At 39.3% G+C, this 15,048-nt stretch overlaps 2 protein-coding genes across 2 annotated transcripts in view; one reads left to right on the top strand and one right to left on the bottom strand.

The window, feature by feature from the left end:
• Nucleotides 1–15,048, top strand: part of TBCD (tubulin folding cofactor D) — a 114,936-nt gene that overhangs the window by 14,401 nt on the left and 85,487 nt on the right. Inside the window, exons 9-14 of the mRNA XM_008640610.2 lie at nt 2,915–2,960; nt 5,626–5,758; nt 6,886–7,028; nt 7,814–7,874; nt 8,379–8,453; nt 11,445–11,539. Coding sequence (XP_008638832.1) covers nt 2,915–2,960; nt 5,626–5,758; nt 6,886–7,028; nt 7,814–7,874; nt 8,379–8,453; nt 11,445–11,539 — 553 coding nt within the window. The remainder of the gene's footprint in view (nt 1–2,914; nt 2,961–5,625; nt 5,759–6,885; nt 7,029–7,813; nt 7,875–8,378; nt 8,454–11,444; nt 11,540–15,048) is intronic.
• Nucleotides 13,825–15,048, bottom strand: part of ZNF750 (zinc finger protein 750) — an 8,721-nt gene continuing 7,497 nt past the window's right edge. Inside the window, exon 4 of the mRNA XM_017743198.1 lies at nt 13,825–15,048. Coding sequence (XP_017598687.1) covers nt 14,806–15,048 — 243 coding nt within the window. The 3' untranslated portion in view covers nt 13,825–14,805.

Genomic DNA, 15,048 nt, shown 5'->3' with positions numbered 1-15,048 from the left:
GTGGCGGAGCTGCGACTGCCGGGATCCTCCGACAGGCAGGCTCCTCGTGCTCAGCACTGCGAGCTGCTGACACCAGAATGCCTGTGCAGGTGGCAAACCAAGCTTATTAATTACTTTGTTTGTATCAGATTTTTGGAAATGGTACGCCTTGGATATTTTTCTTCCTTCAAGGCAGGAAGTTTAGGCTGGGTACTGTAATGCTGATTTGCCCTTTTTGCTGCTGGTTTTTTTTTCATGTTTGTCATTCATGCATCATGAACATTTCTTTCTGTAAGCTGCAGGTTTACAGTATTTTTCTGAAGGAGTAACTTTGCTGCACATGCCTGACTGTTTGTAGCATGTGCTGGAAGAAAATATTTTTTCTGTTTTCCCAAAAGCAGCCAGCATTGGTTAAAGTGCTCTTGTATTTCCCCTGGGAAAAATAAATCTATTACACTCAAAAGTTTTAGAGATTTGGACCTGGGGATGCTTTTGCATGCTTTGACTCAAATAAACAATGAATACTTCTCTTCTTGTCTTTTCTACACTCAGAAGAAAACCCCAGACACTGGATTTCCTGCTGTGTTGAATATATGAAGAATAGTTCTTCACAGTTTGGCTGTTACCTATTTACTTCTGTAAAAGTAGTTTTAAAAATGGTTGTTTCTCTGACACAAAGAAATACCTGATGTATCACTTGTAGAAACGCCAGGAACCTGCTCTAAGGTTGTATCTGACCCCCAGTGCACCTGCATGAGTGCAGAAAGAGCCTTCTTCCCTTTCAGGAATTTGGCATTTTCAGGTGTGTTTATTCCAAAACCAATGGGTAACATATTTTATTGATCAGAAGCCATGTAAATATTACAGCCCTTCTAAAAACGTTTGGTTATCAGTTCAAACACGGCAGTTATGGTGTCCTTTGGGCAATTTTTACTTCCCCTAAAAACTCATATTGATAAAATAAAATCCCTTAATCCAGATCTCAGTTGATTTACAGCTGCTGCTATGGTGATTCTATTATCATCTATATCATTTATAATATACCTTATATTATAAATCCCCATGGTAGGAGTAGATGTTCTGTGTTGAAAATAGTTTGTTATTTAAGTTTTAGTGAAACTGCTGTAGGGAGACATTGTGTGTTTCACTTATTTGTTCAGAATATAATAGAAATGGTTATGAAATGGAATCATAGGTGTGTGAGGAGAAGCGTTGAAAAAAATACTGTGCAATATTTGAGTTTTTCTCGTTTCCTGCTCATGTGTTGGTTGATTCCTTCCCACATATCGCTCAGAGGTGGCACCTTCCAGTTCTGTTGTTGCTGAGGAGTCAGGACCTAATTCAGGCTTAGGCCCAAGGGTGTAAAAACACGTGGAGAAGTTTGTAGAAAGGTGCCAGAATTTAGGAACTGCTGGGGACTGAAAATGTGTTGTTGTTTTGAGGATCCTGTTCCACCTCCTCAGCAGTGTGCTGAGGGTGTGAGAGCACACATCCTAAGGTGTTTGTCCAGGAGCGTTCCCAAGGATCTGTTAAAAAGCTGTTTCTCTACATTATCACTGCTTGAGGAATTGCCCTGTGCTTTGCTTGAATATGCTTGAATATAATATTAATAGTTTGAAGGCAGCCTGTGTGTGCCTTAAAAAACAGTGTTTGCTGTTAAGTTAGGCAGAAAGGAGAAGGAATTGTGAGGATAGGAATGCTGCCGTGTCTCCAGCATCCACAGCACAGTGTGTGGAGAAACCAGAGATGGGTTTTAAAGCAGAACACAGGAGCAAAGTGATGAAGAAATGAGCTTCTGCATGTTTCAACAAAGAGAAATTTTAGAGGAGCTCTAGATTTATTGTACCAAAGATTTGACGTATTTTTTTAGGCTTTTTAATACAAGCAATTTTGTTGTATGTTAGTGAGAAATTCTTGTATTTGTTTTTAATACTGACTTCATATATTGCTAAAAGGTGTGCTACATTTATACAGTTAAGTTGATATTTATTTCCTTTGGCTGTTCTTCTGGGCCTGAAGTCATTCTATTGCCTTGCTGCTTTGTAAATGTCATTTTAAAGGAGCCCTCACACTTGCCTGCATTAAAATCTCAAATATTTTGATATATAATATCAAATTCCTATATATATCTTGTAGTGCAGCTGATCAGCAGCGCTAATTTGAGATCCTGAAATGCAATTTAGTAACAAACCAAAACAGGCTGGGTACACAGCCCCAAGGTGTTTTTCTTGCCTCTGTTGCTCGTAGCCACGCCTGCAGCGCGGGAGGCATGTGTGTGTGTTTGGTATGTGTGAGAAAGTACCTCTTTTTAGGGTAAGTCTGTTCTTGTTTAACTCCCAGGCATATTTATTGAGGAAGATTTTTCTTCTGGTGACTGCCAGAGCAAGGACAAGCGAGTGCCTGGCCAGAGTAGTTTTGATGCGTGGGGAGCTGAGGAAGCTTTTAATGTGTAACGTGTTCTGTCAGGTGTCAATAGTCCCTTAGTCTCACTGGGGTATTTAGCTGCAGATAAAATTCCCTTGACACAGGAATTGCAGTTGGCCTGGTGGAGGTGTGTTTGCAGGTGTCTGTGGGTGGTTTAGTCTCTCACAAGCTGGGGTTGCACCACACTGAGCTCCTGTGACCCAGCACTGAGCTTGATGGGTCAGGGACCTGAGTCGGCCCACAACTGGTGGCCTTTTTTTTTTTTCCTCATTTGTTATTCTGTTTTGTTTTGTTTTTTTCATTTTCTCTTGAGTGTTTTTTGGCCACCTCAGTCCCCTGAGCAGTTACCAAGAAGAACTACACCCTGAAACTCTTCCCTTTATGCTATCTAAAGCAGCAAACACTACACATTATTGTAAGAACATTAAAAATATTTTAGAACTAAATGCTTGATATATTGTGTTTTAGAATCTCTGTATCCTCATGTCTCTGTTCCCTATTTTAATTGTAGGCACAGCTGTTTAAGCATGGCAAGAGAGAAGACTGTTTACCATACGGTGAGTTTGTAATAGGTTCTGTTTTTCAAGCCGTTGCAGTAGAAAAGGGAAAGGAAGGTTAACCTGGTGACAGGTGGTACTGTAAGGAGTGAAATCCACCAGGCAGTGATAAAGCAGGGAAAATGAGGGGAGCAAAAGCAGAAATGACTGTGAAGGAGGAGCAGATGCCACCAGGGAATGTTGTGTTGGAGCAGCACATCAGAGGATTTGGCAGGTGATCACACTGGCCATTGCTGTAATACAGGAGCTCAACGCAGAACATATAAACTGTTAGATGTGGAGAATATTTGTTTGAAATTCAGTAGAGCATGAATTGGTTTTGTACATATTACTGCTGGAAGTTTTGCAGAGGCTCTGCAAGTTTAATATAAGCACAGGAGTTCAGAAAACCCATGTTTTAAGAACCAGCTGTGTACAGAGCACAGCTGGAATCATGTTTGGATGATGTTGGAATAAGAGAAGTTTTTTAGTGAAAAGAGATTATAATTATACTGCATGCAATTAGGGATAGGAAGCCAAAAAGAGAAAAAGAGGGTATGGAGGTTTCTGGATAGTGTAGCTGCATTTTGGAATTATGTTTGTCTTGTGAATCCTGGAATATGATCAGAACTGACTGCAGTGTGATCTTGGGCCTTATTTACAGCAATAAAGGGAGGCAGGGAAAGATGGTGCCTAATTCCAAAACATTACAAAAGACCCAAACAGTTTTGTGGATCTTATCCAAGTACCAGAAACAGGGTTTGTGCTGTTCACAGGAACCAAGCAGGAATATAAACTCACTTTAGAATGCTTGTGATGTCACTAATGGAATTATTTTGGCCCCGAGAAGAAGGTTTTTTAGTTCTAGTGATGGAAAGTTTCATTCTCCCAGTTCCTAAAGCTGAGATGCAGACACTTCCTTAGAAAATGCCTGAGAAATGGGTAATGATGAAGATAAGATAATGAAGACAAACAGCATGGAATGACACAGGTGCAAATACTGGGAATGCCATTGCACAGGAACGGCACTGGGGAAGCTGCCAGAGAAGCAGAATCATTAACAGGCTGGGTTAATGACAGTACAACAGAAAATGACAGAATTTAAAAGTACAGCTGTACAACACAATAGCCTTAATCAGTATGGAAGGAGCATATTGAGCTCACAGCATTAACCGTCCTGGTAAAATCAGATGTTTTGGCCTATGGCATAGAAAGAATAATAAATAATTATGAGTCTGGTAATAAGATAAAAAACAGGGGCATATCAATGAGTAAATGAACCTTAGAAAATCTAGAATGCTCACAACTCAGAAGCAGATGTTCAGATGGGAACTGTTAGGGATAAGAAAATGTGAGAGACAAAAAATATCTAAGATTTTTAATTATAACAGATCTGAGGATGAAATAGGAAAAAAAAGTAGGCAAATGTCAAAAGATCCTGTTTGAAGTCATTTGTGACACAGAAGTTGAATTAAAAACAAGCACTAGCCCTGAAGTAATTTACATGGGTCTGTAGATATTTTAGTGATTCAAGAGCTGGCAGGACTTGGAAGAGGCCTTTATTTATATATTCTTAATTTATTTTCTGTCGGTGAATGATGATGTTTCTGCAGCCTCTTCCTCCTAAACCATCAGTCTCTTGGCCTTTTATAACTGCAAAAAATCCAGGTTGCTGGAAGGTATTGAAGTAATAATAATCATCACTGGCTTGTTTTCATGGATCATTCCATTAGTATTTTAGTACACCAAGATGCATCACCAGTCTTTTTAAAGACTTGAAGGGATTTCTCAGTCACGTCTTACAGTTTCTCAGACTTTGAAATAATTGTGTTTTCTTTGATCTCTCTGTATTTTGAAAACCTTGATATGAGACTGGGGAAAGAGGTTGCAGAGTATTTGGCTGATGTGATTCCATCTGTGCAGTGCTGTTGGAAGCACCGTGGCTCTTACAGAGCCTGAGTCATTAGTCTCTATTAGCTAATGGTCAACCTTCTGAAGGATTATTTTCACCCTGATGAAACTGCAGAAGAGCTTTTTTATTTGTAACAGGCATGGCTTCCTTGTGAAAACTTTGAATCCTGGAACTTTGTACTCATTAACCCTTTCTCTGTGTTTTTTTTACTTGCTGGACAAATAACTTTTGTTACCTTTGATGTGCCCAAATGAGAGGTTTTCTGGCTGATTGTTTACACATACACAGTGTTTCTCATGTCTAAATGTTTATGGACATCCATCATCATAAAAATTTCAGTGTCAGGATTTGGTGCTGCCTGAAAATACTAAAAGAGGAAAGGGAAAGCTTCCTTAGTGTGCAGGAAATTTTCTGAGTAATTGAACTACATCATCTAGCTTCTGGTTCTGTTAGATTACTGAAAACGCTTAGACCCTGAAAGACACTTGGGTATGTTGCTTCCAGGGAGAATCAGAGGCAAAAACACTCGGAGAATGTAGATTGTAATTTTTATAATCAAAATTAATCCTTAAAGCCATCTTCCCTGTTTGGGCAGTGAAGGATATTGCCACTATTTGACCAGTGTCACCTACTACAAAGTAAGCAATCAGGCATTTGTGTTTCAGTAATACCTTTAAAAATACAAATCTCCTAAAGAACGTTTAAAACTTTAAAATTTTCATACCAAGGTATTTTTAAAAGCAGTTTTTCTGGTGTGTTTGTTTTCTTTTACAGCTGCTACTGTTCTCGAGTGTCTTGATAACTGCAAGCTGTCAGAAAGCAATCAGATGGTTCTGCGCAAGCTGGGCATGAAACTGGTTCAGCGACTTGGGCTGACATTTGTGAAACCAAAGGTAGCAAAGTGGAGGTCAGTTTAAAGCTGAAAAGTTCAAAAACAGGAAAATCCAAAAGCACAAAACCCCCTACAAGTACATAGATCCATACATTTGCCTTCTGCCCCTCTTAACCTTCCCTAAAAGAAAAAGAAATCCCTGTGGGAATGAACATATTCTTCATTTGCATTATTTGGAAAAAGGAGGATTCTTCCACTGTGTTTTGTTTTCCTGTATTTTTTTTTCAATTTTGGTGCATAAATGAGTGCTGGGACAAGCCAAATCTGACTTTGCACATTGCACAAGCAGAAGCCTGTTCCTATATAATGCATAACTCAGTAAATATGGGAAGACGGCGACCTTTGTTCCTGAAGCTGATTTAGTACAATTTTGTAAGAGTGAACATAACTTTTTCCATTACCTGGTCCTACCCTGATTCGATAGAAAGTTCACAGGGGAAAAGTGGTTTGCAATCCCGCTCTGGTTTTGCATATTAGTCAGGTTTTGGTGTCTGGTTTTACGTACTGCCAGAGGGCAAACTCTTTTTTAGATTTCTCGCACTGATATTTTAAAATTGCAGGCTCCCTTGGTGACTATTTTTATTGTATTTATTTTACCGTCTTTTGAGAACATCCTTAGGCATAGAAAATTCTTTTTAGGTGGAGAATGTACCTTGCCCGATGGCAAAAGTCAGTTTAGCATGTAAAGTCTATCTTTTGTAAGAATGCATCTACACCACGGGCTAAATATTCGAGTACGGCTTGGTCAGAAAGTACTAAGCTGGCTTTGAGATTTAAAAAACAATTTTTAATAAGCTCATTTTATTAATTTTTTTTTCTCTTTTTAATTTTTTTGGAGAGACTTTTTGGGCATGGGAATTTTGTCTCTCTTTGTTGTTAGCAGTGGAAAATAGGTTATAGTGAAACAGGAAAGGGAGGGATAATGAAAAGGAACCATTTGAATAGTCTGGCTCTTCTCACCTTGGAAAATAGACAACTGGGTCAGGAGGAAGGAGAATGGGATATTTGTCCCTTTCCTCTAAAGCAGCCACTAAATAACTGGAGAGCTGTGCCCTGGGAGGGGTAGGAATGTGGCAGACAGACTTTGTGGCAGTATGGAAGTTAAATCAGAGAAATCACTGAAGTTTGTGTTTGTTGTGCAGGTACCAGCGTGGCTGTCGATCTCTGGCTGCCAACCTGCAAGCTCAGGGCGCTGCTGTGCAGAGCCAGAAGAAGGAAGTTGCTTCTGCTGAAGCTGATGATGATGAGGAATATGACATTCCAGGAGAGATTGAAAATGTTGTAGGTGTGTTAAAGCTGGAGAGAAATCGTTGCAATGCTGCAGGTTAAACATATGTTGGAAAATAATCTGCCTGGGGCTAAAAAAGTCATGTGGGCTTCTGGGCTAGTGTGAACAACTGGAAAGACTCTAAAACTTCAGTCTCTGCAGCTGATTAAAATAGATGATATTTTGTCAAGTGGTTTGGACTTCAGCATCTCAAGCAGAAGCTCAGTACTGGAGCATTTGTTGTGGAGTTGGGCATGGAGGTACTGAAATATGTTTTACCAATTGTATCCAGTAATATAAAAGAGATGCCTTGAACCTTCCACAAATTAGAATTTATAGTGAAATACAGAACAAAAAATTGTGTCACATAAAGCTAAAGAATTCTGGTTTAATTTTTAGCCTGAGGTAGTATCAAAGGAGCAGCATTTTTTTCTTAATATGCAGTTGTACAGCATGTCCTCTGCTAGCTGGCTGTGGATATTCTGTAAGTAAATAGACAAAAATTGCATCAGAAGACTTTTATAACTGAATAATCTAATGAACCTCTGCAAAAAGCACCATGATCTCCATTTTGAATCTTTTACAGCACTTGAAATTTCAATCTCTTTTCATAAACAATTTGGAACATACAAATAAACATATTTCTTGTTTTTTAATTTCAACTCGTACTTATGTGACAAATAGAATAAATCTAGATACAAAGATTTTTATACAAAGAGGCAAATGAATTTCGAACATCTTAAGAAATCTTTCTGTTGTTAAATAAAAATAATCTTGTTTTGTTTAAATAAAATTATTTGCAGAGCAATTGCTGGTTGGCCTGAAAGACAAAGACACCATCGTCAGGTGGTCTGCAGCCAAAGGGTAGGTCTGTTATGGTGACTCTGCTAAGCTGAAGTAAACAATATAGAAATACAGTGGTGTAAGCCATGATTGATAATTTGGGTGTACTGCTAGTATTTGCTGTTGTTAAATGGCTTTAGCACAGCCTGTGGTGGGGGCACAGAAACATTTGTCTCTTTTTCTGATGAAAAATCCGGCCAGTTTTCAGGGAATTTCCGGTGGGTTTGGAAATAGATGTTCTCGGTAAAACAAGATCTGAAGGGTGCAAAGAAACATTTCTTCAAAAGGGTTTTTTTTCTCTTTCTCTTTAAAAATGCATTTCTGGGGAAGGTTCACTGCTGTGTAGATTTTTTCAAGTTTGAGATTGTTGTTTCAGGGTATTGGTCTTAGGGCAGCAGGGTGGCATCTTGAAGTTACTCAACTTCTAGGAAGATTCCAGTAACTAGTATTTTTTCTAGAATTTACCAATCAACTGCAGTACTAATGATTCACTGTATGCTTCTTTTTTTTTTTTTCCTTCTGTAGAATTGGTAGAATAACTGGAAGACTTCCAAAAGAATTAGCAGATGACGTGATTGGGTCTCTGTTGGACTGTTTTAGGTAAAAATCTTATTTCACACTTTACCCCCATCTGAAACACGTCTGCTTGTGGAACAGGGGGACAACAGTTAGGAAGAAAGGTCTAAAATAAATTTCCTTGCTGTCCTTCTCCCAGATTTCAAAATCTTTGAAGGCTAAGGGGGGCTAAGGGTATTCAATAAAGAAATTATTTCTAATCCATCCTCTTGACCCCATACTAAGGTAATGTTCAACTGAAGTTGAACTTAGGAAAGATAAAAAAATGCTCATCAACTTGCTGCTTTAGAGATTCCTGGTGTGCTCAAGACTCATGGCTTGAGTTTTGTGTTCATCCTCAGAAACCTGGTAGAACTGGAAATGGTGTTCTGAGGATCAGTGGAGGTAAGAAACAATCTGTGTGAGGGGACGGTGGAACACGTAGGGAGAGTGAGGAATAAATGGGGTATAGCAGAGATTTCTGAACTTGGGAATGGTGTGGATATGGTTGCCCTCTAGGTTTTATGTTATTAGAAGCGAACTCAAGCATCAGGTGGCAGGTTTGGAATAAAGACAGAGGCGTTATTCCCATAGTTAAACTGTCAAACTTCTTGCCACAGGCTCTTGTGGATACTGAGAATATTTGCCTGAACAAAAAACGTGCTTTTTGTCTGCAGACTTTTCCATGATCTGCCAGAGTTTGGAAGTGTTTAGCAGAGTGTTGCAATCTGCTGGGTCTTAGACTGTGGCTAAGGCAGGTGCTGTCGGCTGTGTCAGAGAGGATTTGGGGCACACAGAGCTGTGGGATGTTCTTTTGGTTCACTTTAGCCTTGGATGTCATGGCTTTGCGTTCATGTAGAGCATGTGAAAACCCAAATCATTAAACAAGTATCCTGTGCTTTTGTTTAATACCAAATTTGCTCATCATGTCTGCATTGAGTACCTGAAATCTAAACGAGTGGTTTAGAGCAAGCCAATAACAAAAAGAGTTTCTTTATTGGCAAGAAATGCTGGTCATGTGCAGTTTGTCACTCAGATGTCCTCAGTTTTAAAAAGTCTTTTCACATTGGTTTTGAGTACAAATTAAGGATGCCAGCTCAAAGGGTAACGCATTAAAAAAAGGAAGGTATAAAGTCTGAAAAACTTGCAAGGAAAGTATCCACTTAGATGATCCCTCCACTGTGTTACTGTGATTAATTTAAGAGGTGCTGCTGATCTCAATTATCCCTGGAGCTTCAAAGACCTGTACTCACTGTGTTTTCTTTCCTTGTTTTTCAAGTCATAGGGATGAGTAATTCAACTTGTAATTGAGTGACCTGCTTTCTTCAGAAACACCTGGGAACAAACGTAGGCAAGGACAGAGAGAACCTCTGTTGGGTTCTTTGCACTAAATATCTAGTGACCAAAATAGGAATAAATCAGTTGCTAATCAGAGGCACTCTGTTATACCTCTTGGGATAAGAAGAAAGGATTTGTTGTATGTAGATGAAAAGACAAGAGCCGGGGAAGAAATAAGTGATTATTTTTCACAGTGTAGTGAGATTGTCAGCACAGTTCCACTGGGGTATGAGCCTTGTGTTGTTCAACATGCTCATAAAGAAAAAAGGGGAATGAGGGGCTGAGGAAACCAACTGATATTTAAAGTTGATTTAATGTAGTGAGAGCTAAAAGTGACAGAAAGAAAAGCGTTACAGGAGCCCAAGTGAAGTAATACGACAGTAAATGTCATATAAAATAAAATATGATGTCTAATGCCTGCAAACTGATGTACTTGGGGCAAAATGCTGCTCACTGTCCAACACCTGGAAGCCACAGATCTGTCAGAGTGTGTCAGGGGAGTGCTCGGCAGCTGGCAGGAAGAACAAGAAAAACATAATGTTGGAAATTATTAGGAAAGGAAGAGGTAAAACTAAATCACTGAGAAGTGGTTTAACTGATGGGGTTTTTTACAAGTGGGAAGAAAAAGTGGAGGGATGTGATTTGATGTATCTCCACTGTAAATGGGACAGAAGGAGGGAAAGCGAGCGGCTGTTTACGATTCACTCTCTCCCTGGTGCGGGAGCAGGGAGGCAGCAGGAAGTGCATTTCCACGCAGTTATAATTAACCAGTGGAAGTCATTGCCACGGGATGTTATGGGAGCCAGAAGTGTAAAGGGAGTTCAGAAAGGGATTATACAAATTAATGGAAGAGAGTCCCTTCAGAGGCTATTAAATAATGAACCTGGCTCCAGCCTCTGGTTGAGCAGTCTCCGTGCTCCGATTGCCACAGCCAGCAGGGCAGTAAGGGGATGGTCCTTCCTGCTTTTCTTTGGCTGAGCACCTGCTCTCAGGCCATGTCACAGATGGTGTTGGGAGAGATGAAGCTCTGATATGACCTAGCCAGGCTGTCCAGTGTTCCATTCTCAGATTCCTACTCCTAGTGCAATACAAAATGAACTCTGTTCAGGTTTAATCCTGCAGCATGCCACCTTTCCTCTTTTCACTCCATTATCTGCCAGCCCACCAAAAATAATTTAGCATTTGGGAGCTTTTTGCTGTGTTCACTACAAGTTCCTCTGGTCTATGTTTTCTAAAGGTGAATAAAAACCACTATTTGCTCACTTCATAAACTCTAGTAATGGGTTTGCTGGGAATTGCCACTTGAACCTCTTTTGCAAGTTAAGGGCTGTATTTGGCACTAAATCATTAGTTATTTTGTATGCTCTGTAAATCTGCATCTTTTGCCCATGTACTAGGAAGTCGTTTTCTATATGAGTTTCTGGTATTGAATCTTCTGTATTGAGTTACATTTGTAGTCATAAATGGGTTTTTTTGCTTATTCAATCATATTTAGAGCAGTATTTATGTTGCACAAATGGGAAGGAGAACATGTTCAACTTGTCACTCTTCTAGTTTACAAGTCCAGTGGGATCAATAACACAGTAAGAACGTGCTGGTTTGGATTAGGGGTCTTTTAAAATGTTAGGAATTCACCATAAGAAATGAAAACCTGAGAGGGAGGGCCAGTTTTAACAAAGCTTCTTGTCCTGACATCAGTTTCCAGGAAACAGACAACGCGTGGCACGGTGGGTGCCTGGCCCTGGCTGAGCTGGGCAGGAGAGGATTGCTGCTCCCCTCCCGAATTTCAGATGGTGAGTTGCACTTGCTGAATGTAAAGTTCAATGAAATAACAATTTATATTATTAGAGATCAAATGTGTGGCAATAGACTGGGATTTGCTGATGTGTGTGTGCTGAATGATGACTGAAGTACTGAGTTCTGCAGTAAAACATTCGCCCATGGGGATGTTTAAGTACTTCTGACAAAAGCACTGGCTTGGGTGTGCCTTTTTTTATACTTAATAAATATTTCTTTCCAAAATGGAATTAATTTCTTGGGGTTTTCTTCTTTCTTCTTCCCTCCCATGTTTCTTTGTACAGTTGTATAAAATAATTCTGTATGTCTCCATATTGTGTCAGTGTCATTATTTAAACAGAATATATTAAATAATTGATGACTAACTTGCACTTTAAAGCCAGTAGCTTCTGCTCTTTGTTTATGGTTAAATTTCAAAGGCCAGTTTCATGTAATTTATACATGAACTGTTTATGTTCTAAATGGGTTTTTGAAATAGCAGGATGGAAAGAAAAAGAACAGGGCAGAGGAATTGTTTCTTTGTGTGTTCTGTAGTTATCAACATAGACTGAATTACAGAGATATTAATGTAATTTTGGTCATAGTGTGAATGACAAAAGCACAATGTAGCAGTAGACATCCACCCTTGGGTGCTTTTACAGCAGTGTCTTGTTCTAGATGGTTTTTTTGGATCCCATCTGGTGCTCCTGTGTTGAACAGAGAAGTTGAACGCTAAATTTAAAAAGTGTTTCACAGCTGGTGTTTCGTACTAGTCAGTTGGGTTGCCAAATCTTTTCTAGTTTGAAGGTATGCTGTAAAATGTGGCATTTAATCCAGTTTATTACTCTGTCTCCATGGAAAGAGTTCATGTCCATTATAGCATGTGCTGCATGTGAGAAAGTTTGTGCAGAGAGCCTTCAGTTGGTTTCCCTTTTTCCACTACTTTTGCCCTTGCATGATAAAAGGTGAAACAGTTAAAAACCTTCCAGCTTACAGCTGGAGCATCATGAATAGGAAATCCTCCAAAGGTAGATTTGTACTTCAGTTCTGACAAAACCAAAACTGTACACCTCTGTCAGGGACTCTGGATAACCTCATGCTATAGATTTTTATGTAATTTGAAGAAGAGAGATCAGGTAGACTTCAGCACTAGAACTGGCTTTTACAAGTAATATTTGTATGGAGAGGGGGAGAATAAATCCTTGAATTGTATGGAAAAAACACGAAAAAGTTTTTTCTTGTTCACTTTAAAGAAATTCGAATTAACAAGTAAAGAGATACTCGAGATTTTTTTTTTAACTTGTGGGTAATAGCAACTGAAGCTTTCTGCTTTCAGAGATGAGCAAGGCAAATAGCTTAAGGTAGTGTGGAAAGTGGCAGCGGTGACACATAGCTCTCTCATTTCATGTTTGGAAATTAAGGATTTAGCAGCATCTGACCCTAAGATTGAAGCTTGAAACTTGGACTGAAAGCAGCTCTTTCTCCTTGTTAGATCACGTGCTGATGTACAGCTCAATACCTCACACTGATTGACTGCACTGCTGTTGCCATTTCAATTAATTGGGCTTTTTCTGTTACTGCATTGCCTTTTTTCAAACTCACATTGATATTCTTGCCTTTTGGTAATCTGGGAGAAGCTTTTCTGTATGAAGGATTAAATTAAAAATCAGTGTATCTCTTTTTGTTTCTTACATCAGAAACTGAAGGTCTGTCATTCACATTTTAGTAATAAACTTGTTACAGTGCTCTGGCTGAGTTGTTGGCTCAAAGCAGCACAGCACAAAATGTGAATTAAAAAAATTCTGGGAATTCTGCATTATGTTGAATGCAGCTCCACTTCCTTAAGTAGGTTTACACCTACTAGTGATGTTCAGGCAGGTGAGGATGTCCCTCACCTGAGTAATGATGAACGAGAAGTGTATACCCGTGGTTTTATGTGAATAATGGTCCTTCTGGGTTTGTTCTCCTTACACTGATAGTGCACACTGTGCAAATTTACACAGGGATCAGCCTTATTTTAGTTGAGCTTTTGTAGCAGTTTGGACAAGCTGGGCAGCAGCTTTAAGGCAGAGGGAATTCTGAGCTTCATATTTGGAATTAAAGTATGGATGAATTAATCTGTGTAATTTCCGTCACTGAAGAAAGCTCCTTTTTTTTTTGAATTGTTTGGAATTGCTTTGGTCCCAAAATTCTGCTTGCCAATTGAAAATTGAGCTAGCAATTTCTTGCTAACTGTCCTTCAAAATATGTGTTCTAGATGGTGTAGTAAATGTATTTGTGTTCATGAATGACTTTCCATATATTTTAAGTACAGATCACAAGATTTATTTGAAAACTTGCCAGTTTGTGTACACAGATAAAGAAGTAGGAAATAGTTTATAGCTGCATGTAGAAGGACACAGAAATTGATAGTGAGCGATACACATGTACTGAAACAAGACCTTCACCAGGAAAGTTTGCCTCAGGTGAAATAAATTATATAAATAACCTTTTAGGCCTGGTGTTTGAAGGCTGCCCCGTGTCTGTCTACCCTCAGCAAAGCAGGCACCTAGATTGCTTAGTTCTTCATATTTTCAGTGTTGTTTTCATAGCGATTACTTAAAGTTGAACCTAAACTGCATTTATTAAACCTGTGCAGGCTTTCTTTGGTTTGACTTGAATCTTGTTCTGAGTCAGTGCAAGAAGAGGTCGCTTACACAAGGTTTGGGGCAGTTTATTTAAAGTGGCATCTGCCTCTGAGTAACTAAATTGGTCTGTTGTTTTGTCTTAGGGCAGAATGGCAAAGTGCATCCATACACAGAGCAGTTTCTACAGTATATCCTAAAAAGCCAGTTTTAATCTTAAGCTTGTTTAAACTACTGCACAGTGACATTAAAAGCTTTTCAAAGGAAAAAAAAAGACCAAAAAAAACCCCTATTAGACGAAGCTAAGCCTGAAAAAAGATTATGACAGTATGTTATTGAGCAATATTGTTTCTAGAGCTTAAACACCTTTAAGAAAAGAAGTTGTAAAAGTTATTTTACATCATACAATTGCAAAAACCCCTTGAAGATTCATCTAATTTACTTTGGCTTTAGTAATGAATGCAAAAATTCACTCATCAAAACCTGAGCTTGTACAAGGCAAAGTTCGATTACTTAAAAATATTAATATAAAATTATGAACATTATTTACAATGGAGAGATTCAATGTATCTTGTCATGGGCCAAGCCCAATGAGAGACGGTTTGTAGAAATTTCGTGATGGTGCCCCTGTGACCAGAAACTCACTGGAAGGAGAAGGATTAGGACACTCTTGTTCTCTTCCTTAAAGTGAAGACCCTGCTGCAGTCATTGGGCCTGACCCTCTTAGCACCTTGCTGGGATTTTGCGGATTCTTTTTGATTTGTCCTTTTTTGTCCTTTCCCCTTCTGATTGCACTGAGTATCCTGAGTATCAGAAGCAGCACAAGTGGCCTCTGCAGGTGTGGCGTGGCCGTCCTGCGCGCCGTGCCCGTCGCTGTCCAGCCGGGCCGTGCTGGGGCTGTA

The sequence above is a fragment of the Corvus brachyrhynchos genome, unplaced genomic scaffold (assembly GCF_000691975.1).
Source record: "Corvus brachyrhynchos isolate BGI_N302 unplaced genomic scaffold, ASM69197v1 scaffold148, whole genome shotgun sequence".
In the NCBI taxonomy this organism is placed as follows: Eukaryota; Metazoa; Chordata; class Aves; order Passeriformes; family Corvidae; genus Corvus; species Corvus brachyrhynchos.
This window is presented reverse-complemented; position numbering and strand designations above follow the sequence as displayed.